Source organism: Narcine bancroftii, chromosome 2 (assembly GCF_036971445.1).
Source record: "Narcine bancroftii isolate sNarBan1 chromosome 2, sNarBan1.hap1, whole genome shotgun sequence".
NCBI classification, from domain to species: Eukaryota; Metazoa; Chordata; class Chondrichthyes; order Torpediniformes; family Narcinidae; genus Narcine; species Narcine bancroftii.
The window spans coordinates 94,447,404-94,472,992 of NC_091470.1; the positions used below are offsets into that span (position 1 = coordinate 94,447,404).

General features: G+C 43.1%; 1 protein-coding gene across 3 annotated transcripts in view; it reads left to right on the plus strand.

Moving 5' to 3' along the window:
• The window catches only part of LOC138753906 (annexin A4-like), a 94,925-nt gene that overhangs the window by 24,320 nt on the left and 45,016 nt on the right, over positions 1-25,589 (plus strand). For all 3 annotated transcript variants that reach the window (XM_069917453.1, XM_069917454.1, XM_069917455.1), the window contains 2 exons: positions 3,853-3,947; positions 6,115-6,228. In XM_069917453.1, the coding sequence (XP_069773554.1) occupies positions 3,853-3,947; positions 6,115-6,228 (209 nt within the window). The remainder of the gene's footprint in view (positions 1-3,852; positions 3,948-6,114; positions 6,229-25,589) is intronic.

Below are 25,589 nucleotides of genomic sequence, written 5' to 3' on the forward strand. Positions count from 1 at the left end.
GCTGAGTTTCTCGAGCATATTGTGTATTCCACTTTGGACCCTGAAAGCAGTTTTACCTGTTTCTAGTGAATTTAAATATAAACTAGTGGACCATTAAAGTGTGAAATATCACAAATTAAATTTGGGACAATGGGTAAAAACTTGACCTTTCTTTCTGAAATTAAGTGCAATTATGACTCACTGCAATTTTGCCACTTTCATTTTACCAGTGAGACTCTCGCTTATGCATGGAATTTCCCAGATCTAAGTCACAGAGTTCCACTTTTTCTTGAACTTTCTGTTCAAAGTGGCAAATTTTGCACCTGTTCTTAACTCACAAATGAGAGTTTGGAAGGAGCGATGTACTCTTGGGTAAATGATGTGTGCAAATGCAAAAGAGCGAAACTGCTTTTTGTTAATAAAGACAGTAGCCCGCCAACATGCTGAAGGATCCAACACGCATCAGCCACACTCTCCTCTCCATATTTCTGTTGGGAGAAGGTTCAAGAGTGTGAAATTGTGTATCACAGGCATGTGTGTGATGTTATGGATGTACTCTGACAATAAATCTGTACTATAAACTTTTAAATGAGTGCCCTTCAATCCTGAATGTGTGCCCTTTTATTCCTGGACTGCTCTAACCTGGAAAATAACTTTGCCACATAGATTCTGTCCAGGCCTTTCAGCATTCAAAATCCTACCATGAGGTCCCCCCTCATTCTTCTGAATTCCAAGGAGTACAGTCCAAGAGCTGTCAAACATTCCTCATAAGCTAATCCCTTCATTCCACGAATCATTCTTGTGAATCTTCTCTGAACCCCCTCTAATGCCAGCACATCCTTCCTTAAATAAGGAGCCAAAACTGTAACCCTTATTCCAAGTGAAGACCTCACCTAGTGAGGTAAAGTCTCAACATAACATCGCTGCTCTTATACCCTATTCCTCTAGATATGAATACCAACATTGCATTTGCCGCCTTCACCAGCGACTCATGCTGGAGGATGCTTTAGGGTATCCTGCACGAGGATTCCAGAGTCCTTTTGCATTTCCAAATGCCCTTTTGTTCCTTCGACCAAGGTTCGAGATCAGACACTTTACAACATTGTATTTCATTTGCCACTTCTTCGCCCATTTTCATAATCGAAGTCTCTCTGAAGCCTTTCTGTTTCCTCCTCACTGCCTGCCCCTCCACCTCTCTTTACGTCGTCTGAAAACAGCCATTTATTCCACAGTCCAAATCATTAACATTCAATGTAAAAAGAAGTGACCCAACACCGATCCCTGTGGGACATCACCGGTAATTGGTGACCAACTGGAATAGGATCTCTTTATTCCCACCCTCTGTCTCCTGCCGATCTGCCAATGCTCTACCCATGCAAGTACCTTTCACATAATTCCATGGGTTCTTGTTTAGCAGAAGTGTGACATCACCTTATCAAAGGGCTTTTGTAAGTTCAAATATTCAACATCCTCTGCGTTTCCTTTTGTCTAAAACCTGGTTATGATTTTCTTAAAAAATTGCAGTGGGTTCGTCAGGCAAGATTTTCCTTTAAGTGTTGACTTTGGCCTAACTTGTCACGCACCTCTCACTACTTGATAATCTTGTCCTTGACAATTGACTCCTAACAACTTCGCAAGGATCGATATTCGGCTAACAGGCCTCGAATTTCCTTTCTGCTGCTCCCCTCCCTTTTTAAGGGGTGGCTCATCAGCTTCGTGGTTAGTGCAATGCTATTACAGGGCCAGTGACCTGGATTTGAATCCAGCACTGTCTCCTCGTGTCTGGGTGGTTTCGTCAGCGCGCTCCAGATTCAAAATATGTAGGTCAATTGGGTGTAATTAGATGGCATTGGCTTTTGGGCCGAAAGGGCCTGTCACTGTATAGGTCTAAAATTGAAATTTGTATATCTAATTTTAAAATGTAAATTTTAAATTTAAATAACAAAATGACTGTTGGGATTTTCCATTCCTCTGGAACCATCCCGGAACTTATTGATTATTGGAATATCATTGCTAATGCTTTCGCAACCCAGATGTGGTTTTTTTTCAGCCACAATTCAGTGATGGCCACAATGTCATACCTGCCAACTTCCACCTGTGCTACTGGATCATTTCTTATTTTGCAGGTTTTTAAATACAAGACCTTCAGTGCTGTATTGTTCACCCTTTTCAATTTTGTTTTCAAAGTATCCCAAGTTAAGTTGCTTGCAATTTTTCCCCATTGACTGCCTATCCTTCCTTGCAATCTTGCTAAACTGTGTTTCTTTTACCCTATTCACTGGCTTCATATTCTGGTTCCTCTCCCTGTCAAACTCATTTAAACCCTCCCCAACAGCTCTAGCTAAACCTGCAAGCTGGATATTAGATGCCCTCTAGTTCAGATGCAACCTGTCCTCTTGAGCAGATTGTACGTTTTTCAGAAGTGAGCCCTATGATCTACGAACGATCTACGAATCTGAACCCCTGCCGCTGACACCAACTCTTCAGCCCTGCATTGTCCTGCCACAACTTCCTGTTCCTACCCTCAATGGCATGTGGTATAGCAGCAATCCCCAGATTACCACTTTTGAGGATTTGTTTTGAACGCCCTATATTCCTCTTCAGTACCTCATCTCCACTCCTATCCATGTCATTTATGCTTTTCATTCTGGGATATTGTTCCCTTTTACTTGGAATGCATGCTGTGTAAAAAGCACAGAACCGAATGGTCGTTCCGTCTTTTGTTTGCATTCTGGGACCAATTCGGATCATGATGAGAATTGTGGATTGTAATTTTCTTAGTATATTGTGTCCATAATTTTTTTTATTGCTGCCTGCTGCTCTCTTCTGCGGCCTGCTATCCCGCTCTGCCCTGGTGGTCCACTGCCTGCTCTCTGTTGCTGAGGGCTGTTAAGCCTAAGCCTAACTCTAACACTAATCCTTATTGAATTGTGCGCGTTTTTCCCCAAGCTCTTTCATAAATTGTGTGAGCGTGTGCTTTAGTTCTTGGTACGATTTTCCCATGATCTTCTTTTAATTGTCTTGTGTAAATAAAAGTAACATTTGATAGCAAACCCTTGTGTCCAGTCTCTGACACTTTTTCAACTCAACAATGACCAGTGCAGTGATTAAGAGCTTGGCTGTTGGTGTAACTCACCATTAGCACCCTAATTTCAACCCCTGGCATATAAAACTCGTGGAATATGTTGAGCCATTTTTTGGGAAAACAAGTGGGTCTAAATACTGTTGAACATGGTATGTTTATGTGACACTAAACACAGACGCCGACACTGTTGAGTTACATGTCCCACCCCTTTTGTTTGCAGAATTCCAGTATGCTGTACAAGTTGGCAGACTGATCCCTGGAGATTTTCAGGTTTTGTCCGTTCCAGTGTGAACGACCCCAATGCTGGTGTATCAAAGGCTGTTTGTAATGGAAAATTCCCGCAAAAGCAATGATAAAAATACATAATTGGTACCACCAACTTGGACCACGGCATCTAGGTGCTCACCCTCCCACTGGAGAATGCTATAGATTCATTCCAAGATGACCCTGGCACTTTGGGAACAACATACCATCCAGCAGTCTCAAACTTGTTCACAGAATCTCGTGCCTTTTCCTCAATTATCAAATCCCCAATCACTGGAGCTCTCTTTTACATTTCTTTCTTTGTTTACTTTTCTTTCTTCCTGAGTACACTTTACAGTTACTGGTAACTAGAAATTCTGCCTGGCAGCAGGAATAAGAATCTCAAGGTTGCGTATGATATCATGTATGTACCCTGACAAAAAAAATCTGATCTTTGACTTTGAATTAGTCAAGGTTTTAGTTGCACAGGATTTTATACTTTTTGGATTATAAATTGAAATTCACTTTAAACTCTTCTGACCTAGGGACTGATGAAGATGCCATCATTGAAGTACTAGCCAGGAGAACTATAGCCCAGAGACAGCAGATAAAACTGGACTTCAAGACTGCCTTTGGAAGGGTATGTTTTTGCTGCACCAACTCTGTGTGTGACGAAGATCTACAGGTTTTAAAAGATGTCATGAAATGTGTTAATTGCCAGCATTAGCTTCAACACTGCAGGCCTTGGAGCATATAGTAGTAGGGAAATGATGTGCTAAATTTAATGAATATGAACCTTGGATGACTGATAACCTAACTGCATTAGCATTGTCCAACTTTAGGTAACCCCACCTCATCTCCTTCCACTCTTTCCATCTCTTCTTTACCTTCTGTTGTTCTTGCTTCTCTCTCCATTTCAAACCCCATGGTCTCTCCCTCTAACTGTCTCTCCACCTCTCGCACCTTCTGTCTCATATCACCTTTTGCCTCAGCCCGCAGCTTTCCTTCTCCTTCATGCACATATTATTACCCGCATTTTACTTTAGTTTTGATAAAGGGTCACAGCTGAAATGACTGACAATTTCTAGCCGTGGATGCTTCTGTACCCATTGAATTCCTCCTCGAGTTCATAATTTGCTCATCAGCATCTGCTGTGTTTCTGTTTCTCACTTAGAGAAGGGGGTACTGATCTAAAACATTTTAAAATGTTGAATGCTTGCCACCAAAGGTATGCTAATCTTGTGTGCTAGGTGAAAATCACAGATTCGTGTTCTTGTTAACTCAAGATTATTTTATTGTCATGTACTAAAACAGAAAATGTGATATTACACAAAATCTCCTGAAAAACGCAGAGGTTTTTTTTTCTTTCCACTCACATCCCACTTTAAGTAATCCCTATGCCATCAGTGCTCTGTGATTAGTAAGGGATTGCTTAAGGTGGGATGTGGGTGGGAAGGGAAGGTTGAGAACCACTGCTCTGGAGCCAATTGTTATTGAAATATTTTGCTTGATAAAAATTGTCACTGGCCCATTTCCTTTGAAGTTATGAAATCGTGCACATAACAAGTCAATGAAGTACGATTAAAACAGTGGTTTTCAAACTTTATCTTCCCACCCACATACCACCTTAAGCAATCCCTTACTAATAACAGAGCACAGATGGTATAGGGATTACTTAAAGTGGTGTGTGAGTGGAAAGAAAAAGATTGAAAACCACTGGTCCAACGTAAGGCAGACAAAGATTCGCCATCAACCGAAATTGCCCAGCGCTCCCTTACAGCCAGAGAAAGAGAACCATAAGAGTCCCCACTGAGTTATAGAATGTCCATGGAATAATCTTCAGCATTCCCACACCCTCGGCACCCTCTCACATCTTGGTTCTAATACACGGTTTCCCTTCAGCCAGTCTCCAGCACTCCACAGCCTGTGTGAGTCCTTTGACCACAGTCAACAGCATCCCATAACCTATGTTGCTTCCTCGCCTCGAGTCACCAACAGCCTGCCGAGTGTGTATTTGTGTATTCTTCAGCCTCCAAGCCCCTCATTGATCGGCTGCTATGGTCACTATCCTGTCAGTCGTCTCCTCTGCTTCTCATTCTCATGGGGGGTGGTTTCCCTGTTTTCTGGTAACCCGCGCCAGTTCTCCACTTCCCTGGAGTCTGCAACACCTCGTGACCGCTGCTGATCATCTTGGGCCCAGACCCTGTGGTTGTGGGATATTAAAGTACACCATCGTTGTGCCATTTACAGGCCATTTAAACGCTGTACGGAGATGACAACAGTTAGACTGGGCAATTGGAGCTCCTGAGGAACACTGTGATTTTACTCCCCGCTCTCCGTGGGTCCACACCAATGGCAGCGTTGCTGATCCGGCAGTGCCACCTTTTTTTTATTAATAGAAAATGCTTATTACTAATGAGGCTTTTTTGTTTTTTTATGTGCATGGGGACTTTTGAGGGTATTTTATTTGGAGAGACAGTGATAGAGAGATGTATAATGAACTTTAGAGCAGACCTTATCTAAGGTACAGAAAATTTTAGATGTTTGTTGCATTGAGGCATACAGTTTTCCTTGTACTCTGCAGCCTGATAGCATCTTAAAAAAATCATTAATTTGCTCCCATTCTAGTTAATGTTTTGTACTGTATTTGGATGTTAAATGATAAGGTAATTGAACGTACCTTGTGGAGACAGGTTTACTCATTAAAAATATTGAACAAATTGTTCAAGGATAGGACTGGAGTCAGTTCACTGATAACTATCTGTTTGATTTCCTCCTTTCCACTCCCTCTCACACGTGAAATCCAGGACCTGATCAGCGACCTGAAGTCTGAATGTTCTGGGTGCTTTGAGAAGGTGGTTCTTGGATTGATGATGACTTCTTCCTTGTATGACGCACAAGAACTGAGGAGTGCAATAAAGGTTTGTGAACTATTGTAGAGACTCACTCCATGCAAGTATTTCAATAGCTTGGGTGGGTGACGGTCGTTATGAAATTGGGTTTGTGTCCTGCAGAAACTGATCTGTTGACTGCTGAGTAATTAAGTTATAAATCCCTATGTTTTGGTCCTGAAGAACTATTCTCATTGTTTAATGAGAGCTGAAATTAATTGAACAAGGGGATTATACAGATTAATTAATGTCTGGTTCACTGTTACACTTACTCTAAGTAGATACTTTAGCACTCTACCACAGAGATAAAACATTAAATTAAGGCTTTATCTTCCTAACCAGCTGGTTTTCGTTGTCCTGTCCATTGACTTCACAGCAAGGAAGAGCAACCACGGGAATTAAGTGTTTTGTTGCTTTAGTTCTCCTTCTGATAGGCTAAAAGGGAAAAGGCCTCTTGTGGAACGGCCATTTTGGAAGGGCTGCATTGAGGTAGAATTGATGGGTCGAAGTGCAGGCTTTGAACACTGGCCTCAGACAGGCATCGTCATACAGGCTCTTTGGCCCAACTCATCCATGCTGCCAAGCAGGCACTCAGGGATAGTCCTGTCTGCCCACATTTTGTCCATAGCCTTGCTAACCTTGTCCACATATCTACCCAAAAGATCATTATCATGTCTGTACATTGAAAAAAAACCTGTATTTATTCAGACCGTGGCACTCGCACAATACACAGTACAGAATTATATGGACGTTAAATAAATAGATAAATATTTTGCAATGATTTTTACTCAGTTATAAGATACTGTTCATCAGTCTCACAGCCTGTGGGAAGATAGTATTTCCCAACCCATTAGTCCTGATTTTGATGCTCCTGTTCTTCCTTCTTGATGGTAGTTAGTCAAAGATACTGTCTGCTGAATGAAAGGGTCTTCCATAATTCTTTGACCTCTATTTAAGCAACGCTCCTAGTAAATGTTGTCAATAGAGGAAAGGGAAGCCCCAGAGATTTTCTCATCTCTTTTTCTGGTCCTCTGTATTAACTTCTTTGCCGTGACATCCCAATCAACGATGCAGCCAGTCAGAACTCTCTCGTTTGTACTTGTGTAATAAGTTGTCAAGATGGGGGCCAGGTGCTTGGCCCTTCTTAGCCTCCTTGGGAAGTGCAGATGCTGCTGTGCCTTCCTGACTACTAAGGAATTGTTGTGGGTCCAGGATAGGTCATCCTTTATATGTGCACCAAGTAACTTGGTACTCTCCATTCTGTCCAAGGCATAACCACTGAAGAGCAATGGAGAGTGGTCGACCTTCATCCTCCTGAAAACCACAAGCATTTCCTTTGAGACTCAGGTTAAGACCACAAGACATAGGAGCAGAAATAGGCTATTCAGCCCATCGAGTCTGTCCCATCATTTCATCATGAGCTCATCCATTTTCACATTCAGCCCCACTTCTTGGACTTCTCCCCATTGTGGGAAGACGCAAGAGCAAAATAGGCTGTTGTTCTTGCACCATTTTATGGGGCTTGCAACCTTCTCTCTGTTAGCTGACTCATCGTTGTTGTAGTCAAGGCCAATACTGTTGCATCATCCGCAAACTTGTTAATTCCGGCGATGCACTGGTGAGTCAGCAGGCATGAACAGAAGCAGCCTGAGTACACAGCCCTGAGGTGAACTGGTGCTCCGCGTGGTGGGTCTTGGGATTTTCGTACCAACCCAGACAGACTGTAGTCTTTCCGTCAAGAATCCCAGTATCCAGTGCAGAGAAGGGTGTTGAGTTGCACCAAGGACAGTTTATCCTCCAGCCTCTGATTGTGGTGAATGCCCAGCTGGAGTCCATGAACAACAGCTTGGCGTATGAGGCCTCATTTTCTAGGTGGACGGAGTGGAAGGTCAAGGCTATAGAATCCGATTTGGACAGTAGGCAAACTGGAACCAGTCCAATGTCACTGGAAGGTATGATTTGATGCGTTTCATTAATAGTTGATCTAAGCAGTCATGATCGTAGAGGTCAGTAGTCATTTAATTCAGTTACCATCGCTACCTTGAGTCCTGTGGGGACGGTGGACTGCTGTCGTGAGATATTGAGGATGTCCGTTAGGTACTCCGTTAGCTGGATCGCACAGTCCTTCAGCTCCCGACCAAGAATGTTGTTTGGTCCTGCTGCTTTCTATGGCTTCACCCTGGATAGGATCCTCCTCCCCTCAGCCATGACAATGCAGGCTGCCAGTTCTTCAGCCTTCCTTGGTGGCACATTGTTTTTTACTTCTTGAACTGGTTGTAAAAGGCATTCAACATGTCATAATTCTATAAATACACTAAAGTGCTGGATGCAAAGTTATAACCAACGTTTCGGGCCTGAGCCCTTCGTCAAGGTGAGAGCAAAAGGCAGGCAGGTGCCTGAATAAAAAGGTATTGGAGGAGGGAAGAAGGGGCAGGGACAGGAGCACAGGCAAGAGGATATAGGTGGAGATGGATAGGAGGGCAGGAGTGAGAAGCTGAGAATTGATGGGAGAGGGGGTAGCTCTGGACACTGCAGGACCAGCTGAGTTTCTCTAGCACTTTTGTGTGTTGACCACCATCACAGCGTCTGTCGACTTTCTTGTTTCACGTGCTTCCATTGCTTCCTTTGGCAGATTATTCCAGTTACGGGCCATCCTCTGAGGGTAAAAAAAAAAATCCCTCATGCCCATTTGAAATCTTGCCTTAAATCTATGAGATGGGGGGAGATCAGCAGCTGAGTGGGTCTGACGACTGTCTGCAGAAAATGTCCAGCTCCAGCTCCTCAGAGTGGTTGGACTTCCTGGGGAGCAGATTGGAGGCATAGAGTGTCAAACATAGGAGTGTCAGTGAGATGATCACAACTTGGGTCCCCGAAGTTGGGTGACCACGAGGGAAAGTGAGTGGGGTTAGTGTAGGGTTTTCCTGTGGCCATTCCAGAAGAAGTTGGGTGACCACCAGGGAAAGGGAGTGGGGATAGTGTAGGGTTTCCCTGTGACCATTCCAGAAGAAGTTGGGTGACCACCAGGGAAAGGGAGTGGGGATAGTGTAGGGTTTCCCTGTGGCCATTCCAGAAGAAGTTGGGTGACCACCAGGGAAAGGGAGTGGGGATACAGTAGGGTTTCCCTGTGGCCATTCCAGAAGAAGTTGGGTGACCACCAGGGAAAGGAGTGGGGATAGTGTAGGGTTTCCCTGTGGCCATTCCAGAAGAAGCATGCTCTACAAGCATTCCATTTTCAATACTGTCATGGGGATTGTCCTTTCGGAGCAACGGGCTCTGATTCACAGCAGGGGAGGGTGGATCAAGGAGAACTGTGTTAGAAGATTTGATTAGGAGACAGACTGGAGATTCTAGGGCCGTGTCAAGGGTCTGTGATGGTGTGTTGCCTCCCACGTATCAGGGTCTAGGACCAATCCAAGTGGTTGCCGAACATTCTTAAGGGGGAAGGTGAGCATTCTGAAGTAATTGTACATATTGTTACCAACAACAACCGGGGCTGCACAGTTAGCGTAGCGATTAGTGCAATGCTGTTACAGCACCAGCGATCGGGGTTCGAATCCATCACTGTCTTTAAGGAGTTTGTGTGGGTTTCCTCCGGTGTCCTCCCACCTTTCAAAACAAAAGGTCAATAGGGTGTAATTGAGTGGCACCGGCTCCTGGGCAGAAGGGGCCTGTTACCATCTTGTATGTCTAAATTTCAAAAAATTAAACATTGGAAGAAAAAACCACAAGAGTGATTCTAGGGACATAGGTAGAAATTTTAGAAACAGAATCTCGAGAGTTGTCATCTCTAGGTTTGTTCCATATGTGAGGGAGGGATAGGAGCAGGGCAACATGGTGAATGTGTGGGTGAGGAACTGATGCAGGGGCTCTTCTGGCCTAGAGGTGACCTTTGCAAGAGGGATAGATTGCACCTGAACTGGAGGGGCATCAATATTCTGGCGACACTGTCGTCTGGATTTTACCTGGTCTGGCATAGCAGAATGGGAAAGTATGAGACCCATCGAGTAATATGTCACAGGAAAAAATTGAGGCAACAAATGAGTTTAAAATGAGCGAGTTCATTTGGCAGGACAGGGAGCAAGGAAAATGTGATAGATTAAACAGCATTTGCATGGATAGATGAGATATTACAGCGATTACAGAAACATGGTTGAGACGTGAGTAGGACTGGCAGCTCAATGTTCCAGGGTACAGATGCAATGGGTGTGAAGCGGGCGGAGATAAAAGAAGAGGGAGAGCTAAGGGAGAATAACACAGCAGAACTGAGAGGATATTCCTGGGGGTCATCCAATCAGGTAATATAGGTGGAAGTTAGAAATAAGAAGGGAGTGATCATTTAGGTGTGATTGTACTGTAGACCCCCCCCCCCCCCACCTCCAAACAAGTAGTCAACGGGAATTAAAAGAGAAAATATGTTGGGTGATCAGAGATAGCTGAAAGAATAAGATGGTAATCTTTGGTGATTTTAACTGCCAATACAATAAAACCCCTGTTATCCAGAATTCAAGCTACTGGCAGTTTCAAGCAACTGGCAAAGTAATCGTGCACCAACAAATGGGTAAAAAAAAAAAAATACAGGTGTAAAATTGACGCACATAATTGTTCGTTCATTAATCATACAACCTCAAGCAACCAGAAAATTTACTTATCCGGCATCTAACAATCCCCATAGGTGCTGGATACCGGGGGTTTTACTGTAATTGACTAGGACTGTCACAATGCTGAGGGCTTGAAAGGGACTAAATTTGTTGTGTGCCCAGGAAGGTTTTTTTTTCCTCGAGGAATATGTTGAGAGGGATCATCACTGGATCTCCCATTGGGAACTGAGGTAGGGCAAATGACTGAAGAGTCAGTGGAAGAGCATTTTGGGACCAGTACTCCAATTAGTTGTGACCAGAGATGGGACTGATCTGTATGGTTAAGTCTTAATTTAAAGTAAGGCTAATTGTGATGACATTAGTCAGGAATAATCTGGAAAGGCTATTTATAGATAAAGTGATATTTGGCAAGTGGGAGATTTTTAAAACTGAGATAGGGAGGGTTCAGGAACAGTATGTACGTACTAAACCAGCAGCAATAGAAATTCACCAAGACAATAGTATCTTCAAAACAATAATTTTTATTAGTAACATTACACTTATTACTTAACTCTAAACTTAACCCCACTATTGCATCGTGTTGTGAGCGAGCGCAGTGAACAGACTGAGACAACAGGCTGTGAGCTCTGGTATCACAACTGCTTTAATTTGAATCTTGCGCTGTAGCCTTTAAGCCTTATACTCTGTTCCACCCCCAATGTCCCGACGCTTACGTCCCGATAATGCAGGTGCATTCATGACCTTCCAGCCTGGACCGGAAAAGATGATCCACGCCAACCACACGTGGCAAGTGAGGTCGGTTCGCCGCTCCAAGAATGTGCATCGCCATACTATGTGTAAATGTGTATGTGCATGACAAAACGCAAACAATTATAGTTTAAGTTTAATTCTGAAGAGATGATTTTAAAGTTCAGGCTCAGAAAGCTTTTATGTTGAAACCCAAAGTCTTCTGTTCAAAAGCAATTATGGAGTAAGGGTGAGGCATCAGACTTCTCAAAACTCACAAATTTCTTGTAAAGTTGTTTTCAAAGAATTCTTTTTTCATACAAATGATTTTTTCTCTTTCATGGAAATTTCAGAACTTGTTTTTTTTCCACGATGATTTCACAAACCCAAGCAAGGGTTTATTGAAGTGGTCAGGGTGAATCTGTCCTCTTTTCAAAGATACAGCAGAAGTGGCTAAATTCTTCAAAACCACGTTTTCGATGTTCCTCCTTTTCATAAGGAGAACACAAGCAGCCTTCCTTCTCCAAAGGATCTTTACTGCATTTCAATCCTGTGTGACTTACAGGATGGTCAAGCACCTTCTTTTGGTTTCAAAATGTCTCTGTTTCAGTAATATGTTTTCTAAAAATGTCTTTAATCATTTGACATGACATCATTGCTGTCTTTGAAGTTTGTACTTCAATCTCTTGTAAAGGTGTGAGTGGATATGACTCTGAATTGTCTATTGCGACCAGTCAGCAGAATGGATGTGCATGTGCACAGATGCTTTTGAGCAAACACCTATTGTTTTGAGTTTTCAATGGAGAAACGTCATTAGACATTTATGACAGTTTATGGCTTTGAATTAGTCACTATGCTTTTTCCCGATATCCCTCAATTCACCTACTATGCAAAACTCTGTCCAGCTTTCCAGACCAGCCCACCATGCAGGATATTGCCAAGGCCTTGCTAATGTCTACAAAGATATCCTGGGATCCACTTTGTTATGGCCCAGAGATTTACGCAACCTTGTCTTACTGGTCAGAAGAAAAGAAGTCACGTTGCAGCTGTGCAAAAATTTGGTTAAGTGACATGGAGTAGTGCGTGCAGTTACAGGAAGGATGTGGTGACTGAAGAGGTTACAGTAGAGATTTACTCGGATGAGATTTCTGCTCCCCTTACTTGAGGAAGGATGTACTGGCTTTGGAAGCAGTGCAGAGGAGGTTCACCAAGTTGATTCCAGCAGAACAATGAATAAGCATATAGATGATCTCTGAGATCTGCCAGCTGCCATTTCAAAGGATTCTCTGAGTGTGTAATTGCGTGTGCCTGTGCCCGTGTCCATACCCACAAAATAACTTCACTATAAATATATAAAATATATACCTAAAGATTAATATTAGTTCAAATCCATCACATTTCTATTAAAATGAAGGACAAGACTGACAGGATTATGATACTATGGTTGATGAGAGATATATGGGAAGCACGGTTGGCTTAACGCAGGGGTGGGCAACATTTAGCCTGAGAGTCTGTGCCGCCCAATTAACCTACACCCCCATACTTGTGGGCCAAAATGGCCTGTTAATATGGTGTATATCAAAATTTAAAGGTTGCCCACCCCTGGGCAGTTGCACATTGCCATTAGAGCACCAGCAATTGGGACTGGTGTAAGAATCCTGTGTGGCTTGAGTTTTGTACGTTCTCCCCATGTCTGCATGGGATTTCCCCAGGGGGAGGGGCTCTGGTTTCCTCCCACTGTTCGAAATGTATCAGGGATTGTAGGTTAATTAGGTGTAATTGGGAAACACTGATTCATGGGATAAAATGGCCTGTTATCGTGCTGTATGTCTAAAAAAAAATTGAGGTTCTAGTCAATAAAAGAGACTTGCTTCTGGTCTAGGCAGCAGGTATCAAACTAATCCTGAGTGTAAATGTAGTGAGTGGCATGCTTAGCATAGCGGTTAGCGCTACACATTTACCACGTCAGCGACCTGGGTCAAAATCCAGCGCTGTCTGCAAGGAGTTTGTGTCTGCGTGGGTTTCCATCAACTTCCCCCCACCCTTCATAACATATGTGGGTTGTAGGTTAATTGGGGTATTTGGGTGGCACAGACTAATGGTCCAGAAGGGCCTGTTACTGTGCTGTATGTCTAAATTTTTTTATTATTTATATAAATTTAAATTTAAAAGATCATGAGGGAAAAAAGAGGACATGAAATAGCTTTGGTAGGTAAGGTAAAGAAGAATATTAAATTTTTGTAAAAATGTTAAATGAAAAGGTTAACTAGGGAAAGAATGGGCCCCATTAAAGATCAATATAGTCATTTATGTATGGAGCCAGAGGTGTTGGGTGAAAATTACTCATCTGTGTTCCCATGGAGAAGATCATAGAAGCTAGGGAATTTAGGGCAGAGAGTAGTGACATTTCAAAATGTACCCACATTACAAAAGAGGAGGTGCTAGGAAAGAACATAGAATAGGAACAAGCCCATAAGCCAAGATGCTGCACTGAACACAATGCCAAATTTAACTAGATCTCTTTCTGCACATATCCCTCCATTCCCCACACATTCATAGGTTTAGCCAACTCCTTCTTAAATGCTACCATCATATCCTAAGTACCCATCACTTTGTTTTAAAAAGAAAAGAAAAACTTCCATGCAAATCACCTTTGAATTTTCTCCCCCTTAACTGCATGGTGTCTTATGTTTGACATCTTTATCCAGGAAAAACAATTCTCACTCTTCACCTATCAATGCCTTTCATCATTTTTTAAAACTTCTATCATGTCACCAATCAGTCTCTGACACTCTGGAGAAAATCCAAATTTGTCCAACCTCCCTTTATTTGCTTATACCTTCTAATCCTGGCAGCATTATATACATGAGAAGTAGGAGAAGGGCCGTCGAGCCTACTCCGCCATTCAATGAGATCATGGCTGATCTGATGATCGGCTCATCTCCACCCATCTGCCTTTTCCCCATATCCTTAATGCCCCAACGATGTAAAATTCCATCCAACCTTCTCTTCAAATTTCACAGATTCCCCACCCTCTGGGAAAAGCAGTTCCTCCTCATCTGCGTCCTAAATCTACTCCCCTGGATCTTGAGGCTATTTCCCCTAGTTCTATCTTTCCTCCTAACAGAAACAATTTGCTACCTCTGGCTTTCATTGTTTTCTATATTTTTAATAAGATCCCCTGTCATTCTTCTAAATTCCAGTGAGTACATTCCCAGACGACGCAATCTCTCCTCAAAGGCCAACCCCCTCATCTCTGGAATCAACTTGGTGAACCTCCTCTTCACTGCTTCCAAAGCCAGTACATCCTTTCTCAAGTAAGAGGAGCAGAAATCTCATCCGAGTAAATCTCTAACCTCTGCAGTCACCACCTTCTTCCTGTAATTGCACGCACTACTCCATGTCACTTAACCAAATTTTTGCACAGCTGCAACGTGACTTCTTTTCTCCTGACCAGTAAGACAAGCTTGCGTAAATCTCTGGGCCATAACAAAGTGGATCCCAGGATATCTTTGTAGACATTAGCAAGGTCTTGGCAATATCCTGCATGGTGGGCTAGTCTGGAAAGCTGGACAGAGTTTTGCATAGTAGGTGAATTGAGGGATATGGGGAAAAAGCAGGCAGGTGGAGAGGAGCCGATCATCAAATTGGCCATGATCTCATTGAACAGCAGAGAAGGCTTGATCGGCTGGACTGCCGACTCCGGTTCCTATTTCTCATGTTCATATCACATGCATCCCATGGTGAGCTGGCCAAATGGATTCAATATTGCATTGGTGTTTGAGGTCATAAACATGTCACTACTATCATTATTTCGTGGCAGTATCACAGTATAAATATTGCCAAAAAATACATAGTACAAAAGTAGAGAAAAGAAAGTGAGGCAGTGTCTGGTTCCTTGTCCATTCAGGAATCTAATGGCAGAGGGGAAGTAGCTGCATCTGTGCCATTGGCTATTTGTCTTCAGGCTCCTCTACCTCCTTCCCATTGGTAGCAGTGACAAAAGGCCATGGCCTGGGTGATGGAGGGCCTTGAGGATAGAGGCTGCTTTCTTAAGACATCTTGTAGATATCCTTGATGGGGTGAAGACTGGTGCCTGTAATGTCGCGAGCTTAGTTAACAACCCTCTGGAGTTTTTTTCTTGTCCTGAGCATTGGCAGTGATGCAACCAGTCAGAATGCTCTTCAAAGTACACATGTAGAAATTTGCAAGAGTCTTCGGTGACGTACAGGATCTCCTAAAACTCCTCACTAAGTCTAGCCACGGTGAGTCTTCTTCGTGATTGCAGCGACATCAAGGCTCCAAGATAGATCCTCAGAAATATTGACGCCCAGAAATTTGAAGTTCTTAACCCTCTCCACTATTGAGCTCTCGGTGAGGGCTAGTTCGTTTCTCCCCTTCCTGAAGTCCACAGTCTGCTCCTTACTTTTGATAACGTTGAGCGCAAGGTTGTTGTTGTGACATCAGACAACAAGCTGATCTTTCTCCCTCCTGAATGCATCCTTATTGCCTTCTGTGATTCTGCTGACAACCATGGTGTCATCAGCCAATTTGTAGATGACATTTGAATTGTGCCTGGCCAAGCAGTCGTGGGTGCACAGTGAAGAGAGTAGTGGGGTAAGCACACATCCCTGAGGTGCACCTGTGTTGATCGTCAATGAGGAGAAGTCATTTCTTATTCATGCTGACTGTCGTCTTCTGATGAGGAAGTCAAGGATCCAGTTACAGAGGGGGGTGCTGAAGCCCAGGGTTTGGAGCTTGTTGACCAGCACTGAGGGAATTATAATTTTGAAGGCTAAGCTATAGTCCAGGGGTTCCCAACCTTTTTGTTCCTCTGTAACCAATGGGCATTTTTATAGGTTCCCGTGTACCCCTAAAAATTAAGGATAAAAAAAAACACGACATTGTGCAATCTGACTGCAGATGACAACACCATGTATTGTACAGTAGTGGTTATTCTCTCAGACCCATTGTACCTCCTGAAAAGTGCAAATGTACCACTGGGGGAACCCCTGCAATAGTCAATGTAGAATAGTGGGTGTATGTGTAGCTGTTGTCTTGGCCAGTGGTTCTTGACCTTTTTTTCCACTCACATACCACCTAAAGTAATCCCTTACTGATGACGAGCTCCTTTGGAATACGTGGTTAGTAAGGGATTACTGAGTGTAATTTGGCAGCATGGACTCATGGGCCGAAATGGCCTGTTACCGTGCTGTATATCTAAATTTAAATTTAAACCAGAGAAGGACTACCACAATGAAAAGTAGGATCTTTGGGAGTGTTGTAGAATGGAGAAACTGAAGGCTACATATAATTAGTTCTCTGGAAGTGATCACACAGGTAGGCAAGGTTGTGAAGAAGGCATTTGTCACATTTGGTTTCATCATTAAGGGGATTAAGCATAAAAGTTGGGACGTCGTGTTACAGCTGTGCAAGATACGAGCAACATTTTGGATACATACTAGTGTAGGTAGGCATTATCTGATTGGCAGGAAGCAGAGAGTCGGAATACAGGGATCCTATTCTGGTTGGCTGCCAGTTGTTAGTGGTGTTCCACAGGGGCTCGGTGTTGGGTGTCTTTTTATGTAGTATATGAATTATTTGGATTATGGAATGAGTGGTTTTGTGAACAAGTTTGATGATGTGAAGGTGGGTGGAGGAGTAGAAAGTGTTGAATTAAAAATGGAGGCTGCAGAAGGACTTGGATAGATTAGAAGAGTGAGCAGAGAAGTGGCAAATGAAATTCCATGTCACAAGTGTTATGCATTTTGGTAGAAAAAATAGACAGACTATTTTCTAAATGGCGTGAAAGTTGAAAATTCTCAGATGCAAAGGGATCTGGGAGCCCTCATACAGGTAAACTTGCATTAAAATAGCAAATGCAATGCTGGCATTTATTTCAAGAGGAATAGAATCTAAGAGCAGGGATGTAATGCTGAGGCTTTATAAGGCACTGGTGAGACCTCACTTGGAGCATTATGAGCAGTTTTGGGCTCCTCGTCCAAGAGAAAAAAATGTGCTGACATTGGAGGGGGTTCACTGGGATGATTCCAGTAATGAAAAGGTTATCATTTTAACATTGAAAGGCATGGACAGAGTAGACGTACAAAGGTTGTTTCTCATGGTAGGAAAGTCTAGGACAAGAAGGCACAACCTCAGGATTTAAGGGCGTCCACTTCGAACCGAGATGCATTCGGAGGAATTTCTTTAACCAGAAGGTGGTGAATCTGTAGAATAATGGCATTGCTTCGAACACCTTTGTGTCATAAATTAATAAATTCCTCTGAAAGCAGCGGATCAGTTTGAGATTTTTCATGGCAGGAAGTTACTATTTTTGTTTGCATTGGAACTATTGGTGGAAGAGGAACACAACACACAATGGTCTTGGCTTCAATGAAAACTTTAATTGGTTTGCATCTGAAACTGATGATTTTTCATAGGACATTGTTCCAATAATTACAAATTGTGATACTGTTGTCATGAAGTACACACAGCAACATGCTGACTTATTGCCGTTATAGAAAAAATAATTTGGGGCAGCACAGTTAATGGAATGTCGTTACAGCGTCAGCTTGTATGTTCTTCCCCATGTCTGTGTGGGTTTTCTCTGGGGGCTCTGGTTTCCTCCCTCTGTCTGAAACTGTGTAGGTCAATTGGGTATAATTGGACTCGTGGGCCGAAATGCTCTGTTTCTGTGCTGTAAATCTAAAAGTTATTTTTATTAAATAATCTTGACGGTGCAGTCTGCACCAATTCCTTCTGACTACATCATTGCGTCCTGCACATTAAGCAGATTTGTCAACTTCTGATAATCTGATGCTGACATGGCCCACTCCATTATTTGTCCTCTTTTGTAAATGTACTTGCACAAAAGAAAATTCAAATATGAAAAGGTTGGCTGCTTTCCATGGGCTGGCTCTGTTTCTCCTGTCAGTTTGTACACAATTCATACTGACTCATTAGGCAGCCATCTGCGTTTCAAACAAGTAATTATTATTACATGCAGACTGGTAACCAATGTTTTCAAATTGAAGTCTTGACTTTACATGACATTGACTGCTCAGATATTTGAATATTCAAAGACTTAAAAGTCTACCATTTCCTGGATTTGTTTTTTTTTAATTTTAATTTTTAATTTTGGCCCACAAGTCCGTCCTACAACCCTGGGCACGTTTTTGAAGGGTGGGAGGAAACCAGAGCACCCGGAGGAAACTCGCCAAGACGTGAGGAGAACATCCAAACTCCTGATAGCCAGTGCCGGATTTGAACCCGGGTATTCCTCTTGCTACAAAAAGGCTTCTATAGGCGAGTTATTAACTTGGTTCAACAAAAGAATCTTCATCATCTAACAAGATCAAAAAAGCATTGTCATTTAAATGAATTATTGACCTAGAAATGAAGACCTCATTGTTTGGAAAGAGGAATTAATTGTGAATTGTGAAACAGAATACCCCTTTTCTTCATCACCACAGATGTCCCTTTCTAATAGAAATATATAACTTATGAAAAGGATAGATGTCGCAGTGACATGAAAGGTGTTAACACTGGTAGGTGGGCCAAGAACCAGGAGATATAGTCTCAAGATTTGAGGAAGTGGATTTATGCTGGAGATGAGGAGGAATGGCTTCTCCCAGAGAATAGTGAATCCATGGAATTCTCTGTGCAGGCAATCAGTAGAGACTGCCTCATTAAATATATTTAAAACACTAGTAGATTTCTGCATCACGGGAAATTAAGAGTTATGGGGAAAAGTCAGGTTGGTGGAGCAGAGTCTGTTCTATACAGTAGAACTATTTTATGCTGGAGCAGGAGCACTGCAAGAGCCGCATCACACTTGAGTGGTGAGGATCCTCAGTGCGACAGTGTATTCATACATGACCAGCAGCCTGAGATGTAGTAAAGGTTAGTGCTCTAAACTTACAAGCTTGCATGAGTGTTTATTAAAACCTCCGATGGTACAACTGAGGACGTAACATGGTGCCAGCGGTGGGATTGACAGAAACCCACATCATATAGGAAAAAAAATCCCTATAAACCAAAATAAACACGAAGAGAAGGAAACAATGAAAAAGCAGCATTACCTGACGACCAGAGCTGGAGAAGAAGATGGCCGCCACAGCAGCAGTATTACACCCAGTCATGGACGGGGAAGCCGACAACATCATAGAGGTTTTTAAAAAGTTCAAGCAGAAGTGCAGCCTGGCATTCAAAAGTCTCCTCAAGGGAATCACACCAGAGGAAAAGGTTAGTTATATCCTTCTTTGGATGGGGGAGCGAGGACTAGACCTGTTTAATAGCTGGGAGCTGGCTGAAGGGGAAGAAAATACCCAGAAAGGATATTAGAAAAATTTTCCTCTCATCTGGAATCGAAATCCAACAATAGAATAAAGGGATATGAGTTCCAGGGATTAAAACAAGAGCCTGATGAGTCAGTAGATAATTTCCTCACAAGGCTAAAGAACATGGCAGCAAAATGCAAGTTCAAAGAGGAGAGGAGTCGACCAACTAATCTGAGGAAGGGCTCATCCTGAAGTTCAGAAAGCTCTCATAGGAAAAGACAGCTTGAAATTAGCAAATGCCGGAGACAGAGCTTGGGCCTTTGAGGCCATTAGGAGGCAAATGTAATCCCTCTCTGTGCAGGCCAATGTGCAGCACAGAGATAGAAGGGTTGATGCCATAAAGCACACGCAGAGAAAGTCGCAGACATCTGAGAACTGCAGGAGGTGCAGCAGAATACACCCCTTTAATGACCGCAAGAAATGCCCCACGTATGGTTCCAAGTGCAGGACCTGTGGGAAGGTGAATTACTGGGAAAGGATGTGTAGGTCTGACATGAAAAGAGATAAGAAACCAAGAATACAGAAGGGAAGTACACTACATCAAGGGAAGTGACAGCAGAGACTCTGACTCACTGACGCTCGGCATCGAAACAATACTCCTCCATGAGACGTCCAAGAAAGGGAAGGGAGAAAAAGATGAATTAGACACCACCATCCAAGTTAAAAGAAAGATTGGAAGCAAACCAACAACATTCAACTTGAAAATAAAGTTGGATACTAGATCACAAAGCAACATCCTCCCGCTTAGACTGTACTGCCAAATGTTCCCAGAGTACATAAAGAATGGGTACCCGGAGGAAGGCACACTAGAAGCTGCAAATGTCACGCTCACAGCCGATGGATACCCCGTGATTAAACAACTAGGAAAAGTCCAAATAAAAGGCAAACATAAAGGAAAGAGCATCATATGCCCATTCTTTGTGGTTGACACTGACGGACCAGCAATCCTAGGCCTGAATAGTTGTGAAAAATTACAGCTAATCTCTGTAAACAATGAGATCAAAGAGAAGAAAATGTTCAAGAGGATCAATAGCGACACCCCACTGGAGCAACGCTCTCCAATCACAAATAAGGCCGAGCTCATGGACATGTACCCTGAATGCTTTGATGACACAGTTGGGTGCTTTGGAAACTTTGATTACCACATTACTATAGATCCAAAATACAAACCAATAATTCATGCTCCATGGAAGATGCCAATAGAGCTGAAACAAAGGCTAAAGCAGGAGCTGGAAGAAATGGAAGAAAAACGAGGAATAGCAAAAGTAGTTGAGCCAACTGACTGGGTAAATTCTATAGTAGTAAAAGAAAAACTGAATGGCCGCCGTAGAATATGTCTGGACCCCAAAGTCCTAAACCAAGCAATCAAAAGAGGGCACTATCCAATACCAGTGCTGGAGGACATCACTTCTGAACTAGCGGGATCCAAAATCTTCAGTAAGCTAGATGCCAAGAATGGGTATTGGAATGTAAAGCTGGATGAAAAATCGACACGGCTAACAACATTCAACACTCCATTCGGCCAGTACAAGTTCCTGCGCCTACCTTTTGGCCTAAAGGTGAGCTAAGACATCTTCCAGCAAAAGAAAGATGAGACCTACAGGGGATGCAAGGGCGCTGTCGACATCGCAGATGACATCCATATTTTTGGCAGAGACGGGAAAACGCACGATCTCCACCTACATGAGGCCATGGAGAGAACAAGAGGGGCCGACATCAAACTCAATGCAGACAACTGCATCATCAAGGTGGAGGAGTGCCAGTTCTTCGGAATGGTGTGCACACCTGAAGGGGTCAGGCCAAGCCCAGAGATGATAACAGCCAGTGCTGAAATGAAACACCCAAAGGACATAAAGGAACTAAGAAGCTTCCTCGGCCTGGTCCAATATGAGTTCCTTCATCCCACACATGTCAGACCACACAGAGAGTTGCTGAAAGAGGATGTTGAGTTTCAGTGGTCACCATTACATCAGTAAGATTTCGACAAGCTTAAGGAAGTGTTCTGCAGAGAAGTAGAACTGAGCTACTACGACAGAAAAAATACTGTCACATTACAAGTAGACGCTTCCACCAGAGGCTTCGGGGCAGCACTGGTGCAGGAAGGAAAACCAATATCCTTTGCCTCAAAAGCCCTGACAACAGCAGAAACTCGATGTACCAATATTGAAAGTGAGCTGTTGGCAGTCGTATGTGGATGTGAAAAGTTCCACAAATTCCTCTATGGTGGAGAGTGATCATCGCCCTCTGGAACACATCCAGAAAAAGAACCTAAGCAAGGCACCAGCCAGATTACAGAGGCTACTCCTCCAACTCCAATGTTATGAAGTATAGGCCAGGGGAGGAAATGGTGCTTGCTGATGCTTTGTCACGTCTTTCCCCAAATGAAAATACGAAATGAAAGACATGGAAATCAAGGTACATCACCTCGTCAGGGTAACCAATAACAAACTAAACCAGATTAAAGAAGAAACCGTAAAGGATGAGGAGCTGCAGGGATGATACAGGGATAGTCAGAAAGGATAAAACAGGTACAGCCCACAATACACCAGTATTGGTCTATCAGGGATGACATATCCTTGGAGAATGGTGTACTGCTGGCAGGGTCTCGGCTGATAATACCAGAGAAAATGAAAAAAGAAATTCTCCAGAAAATACACCAAGGCCACATGGGAATGGAGAACTGCAAAGTCAACAGTGTACTGGATAGGCATATACATTGAAAACATGGTGGCTACATGTCCGGCATGTCAGAAATACACAACAAAAAGAAGAGATGATACCTGCAGAAATACCCGCCAGGCCATGGCACACAGTGGGAGCAGACCTGTTCACTGAAAACCAAGAATGGTATCTGATTGTGTCCTGCTACTACTCCAAATTCCACTTCATCAGGAAAGTGAAAGACCTGAAAGCGTCGACCATCACTGCTGCAGCACATGTGCTCTTCACAAAACAGGAGAGACCCGAACAAATGACCCAGTTCACATCGCGTGAATTCAGAGAAATGGCTGCAGAATATGGGTTCACCATCACTACTTCATCACCACATTACCCCAAAGGCCATGGATTCATTGAGAGGCACGTAGAGACAATTAAACGCACTCTCACAAAGTGTTGAGAGACAAAGGAAGATCCCTACCTCACTCTTCTGTCACTGCGAGCCACGCCTTAGAGGGCCGACATGAAATCCCCAGCAGAGCTTCTGAATGGCAGAAAGTACAAGACAACCCTGCCATGCAAAATCCATCCACCAAATGACCAAGAGGAAACGAGAAGAAAGCTAACTAACATACAAGAGGAAAGTCGTCAACATTACAATAAACATGCACAAACACGACCAGAACTCTTCCGAGGGCAGCATGTGCATGAACAAGAGGCAGAGACAAAAACCTGGAGTCCAGCAAAGATTGGTAGAGAAGCTGAGATGCATCATTGAGACAGAATCTGGTAGGCAGCTGAGACGAAACAGGATCCACATTCACCCAACCCCAGATCTGACACGGAAAGCACCAGAAGCACCAGCAGCTACTAATAATCCAGAAACGTGAAGGAATGCGAGTAGAAACCCCAACCAACAACACCGTAACAATTGAACAGCAGGCAACAAGAGAACTGAGGCAAACAACACCACCACCCACAACCGTACCAACACCACAGAAGCAAACAGACACGGCAAGGTCTACGAGGTGGAGAAGCAACATCCTACCACCAGTGCGATACCATGAGAAGAGTATAGAACTGCAGTTGTATAATTAGAATATTTAATTCTTAATGGCAAGTGCAGTTAAAGAACCAGTAACAATTTATTTTTAAGAAATTTAAATCTTTTAATTTTTAGACATTTTTAAAGAAGGGGGGATGTTATACAAGGGGAAATTTGGGACTATTTTATGCTGGAGCAGAAGCACTGCAAGAGCCGGATCACCCTTGAGTGGTGAGCATGCTCAGTGAGACACATTGCAAGAGCCACATCACACTGAGTGGTGAGCATGCTCAGTGCAACAGTGTATTCATACATGACCAGCAGCCTGAGATGTGAGTAAAAGTTTGTGCTGTAAACTTACCTCCGATGGTACAACCGAGGACACGAGTCCATAGACAGATCAGCCATGATATTGAATGATGGAGCAGGCTTGATGGGGCCAATGGCCTCTTCCTGCTCCTATTTCTTTAAGGTATTTCCTTCTCAGTAGAATGTTCTTTTTGTCTTGCTTATGTGAATAATCAGTTGCAATATTGTACATGATGCACTTTTTTAAAATTGAAAGTCCTGCCAGTGCACCTGTGAGTTGGCAGTTATGACACTGTGGCCACCGCTGAAATATCCCTGGATACACATTTTATCGGAAGGACAGGAAGGTAGGCAGAGGGAGTGGGGCAGCTCTGCTGGTTAAACATGGAACTAAATCTTTGGAGAGAGGAGACATTGGATCAGATGATGTAGAATTCCTGAGGGTAGAATTAAGAGACTGAAAGAGTAAAAAGACCCAGGGCTCCAAACAGTAGCCATGAGGTGATGTGCAAACTAGAGAGGGAGGTTGAGAAGGCATGCAGAAAGGGAATAGTGTTGGGGGATTTCAATATGCAGGTTGATTGGGAAAATCAGGTTGGTGCTGGTCCCCAAGGGAAGGAATTTATTGAATGGCTTCAGGATGGCTTCTTAGAACAACTTGTGGCCGAGCCGACCAGGGAAATGATGGCAGTTCTGGATTGGGTGTTGTGTACTGAAGCAGACTTGATGAGGGAGCTGAAGGTAAGGGAACCCTCAGGAGGCAGTAATTGTAATGTGATAGAATTCACCCTGCAGCTGGAGAGGGAGAAACGGAAACCAGAGGTGTCTGTATACCAGTAAAATAAAGGGGACGACAGAGGGATCAGAGAGGAACTGGTCAAAGTTGATCAGAAAGCCACGCTAACAGGGAGGATGGCAGAGCGGCAATGGCTGGAGTTTCTGCGAGAAAAAAGGAGAAATATTTGATTGGATAAATGACACAACTGTGCCTGACAAGAGAGTGAAAGCTAAATAAAAGCAAAAGAAAGGGCAGGCAAGGAAGCAAAGATTAGTGGGAAGATAGAAGACTGGGAAGGTTTAAAAAAAAGTTCAGAAGGCAATTGAGATCATAAGGAAGATGAACTTTGAAAGGAAGCTAGCAAATTATATCAAAAAGGATCAAGAAGGCGAATGCAATGTTGATGTTCATATCAAGAGGAATAGGATACAAGCAATGATGTTATATGTTGAGGCTTTATAGGGCTCTAATGAGGCTGCACTTGGAATACAGGGTACAATTTTGGACTTGTTATTTGAGAAAGAATGTGCAGGCATTGGAAAGGATTCAGAGATTCCTAGAATGAATGGATTTGCATATGAGGAACATTTGACAGTTGTTGGATCTTGGATTTAAGAAGAATGAGAGGGGACCTCGAAGGAGCATTTTGAATGTTGAAAGGCCTAGACAGAGTAGATGCTGCAAAGTTGTTTCACGTGGTAGGGGAGTTAAGGTGAAGATGACACAGCTTCAGGATTGAAAGGTGCCCATTAAAAACAGATGAGAGAAATTTCAAGCCAGAGAGTGGTGAACCTATGGAATTTGCTACCACGGGTGGTAGCAGAGGCCAAGTCATTGGGTGCGCTTAAAGCAGAGATTGATAGGTATCTGAATATTCAGGGTATCAAAGGTTATGGAGAGAAGCCAGAGGAATGGGGCTGAGTGTGAGAATGGATCAA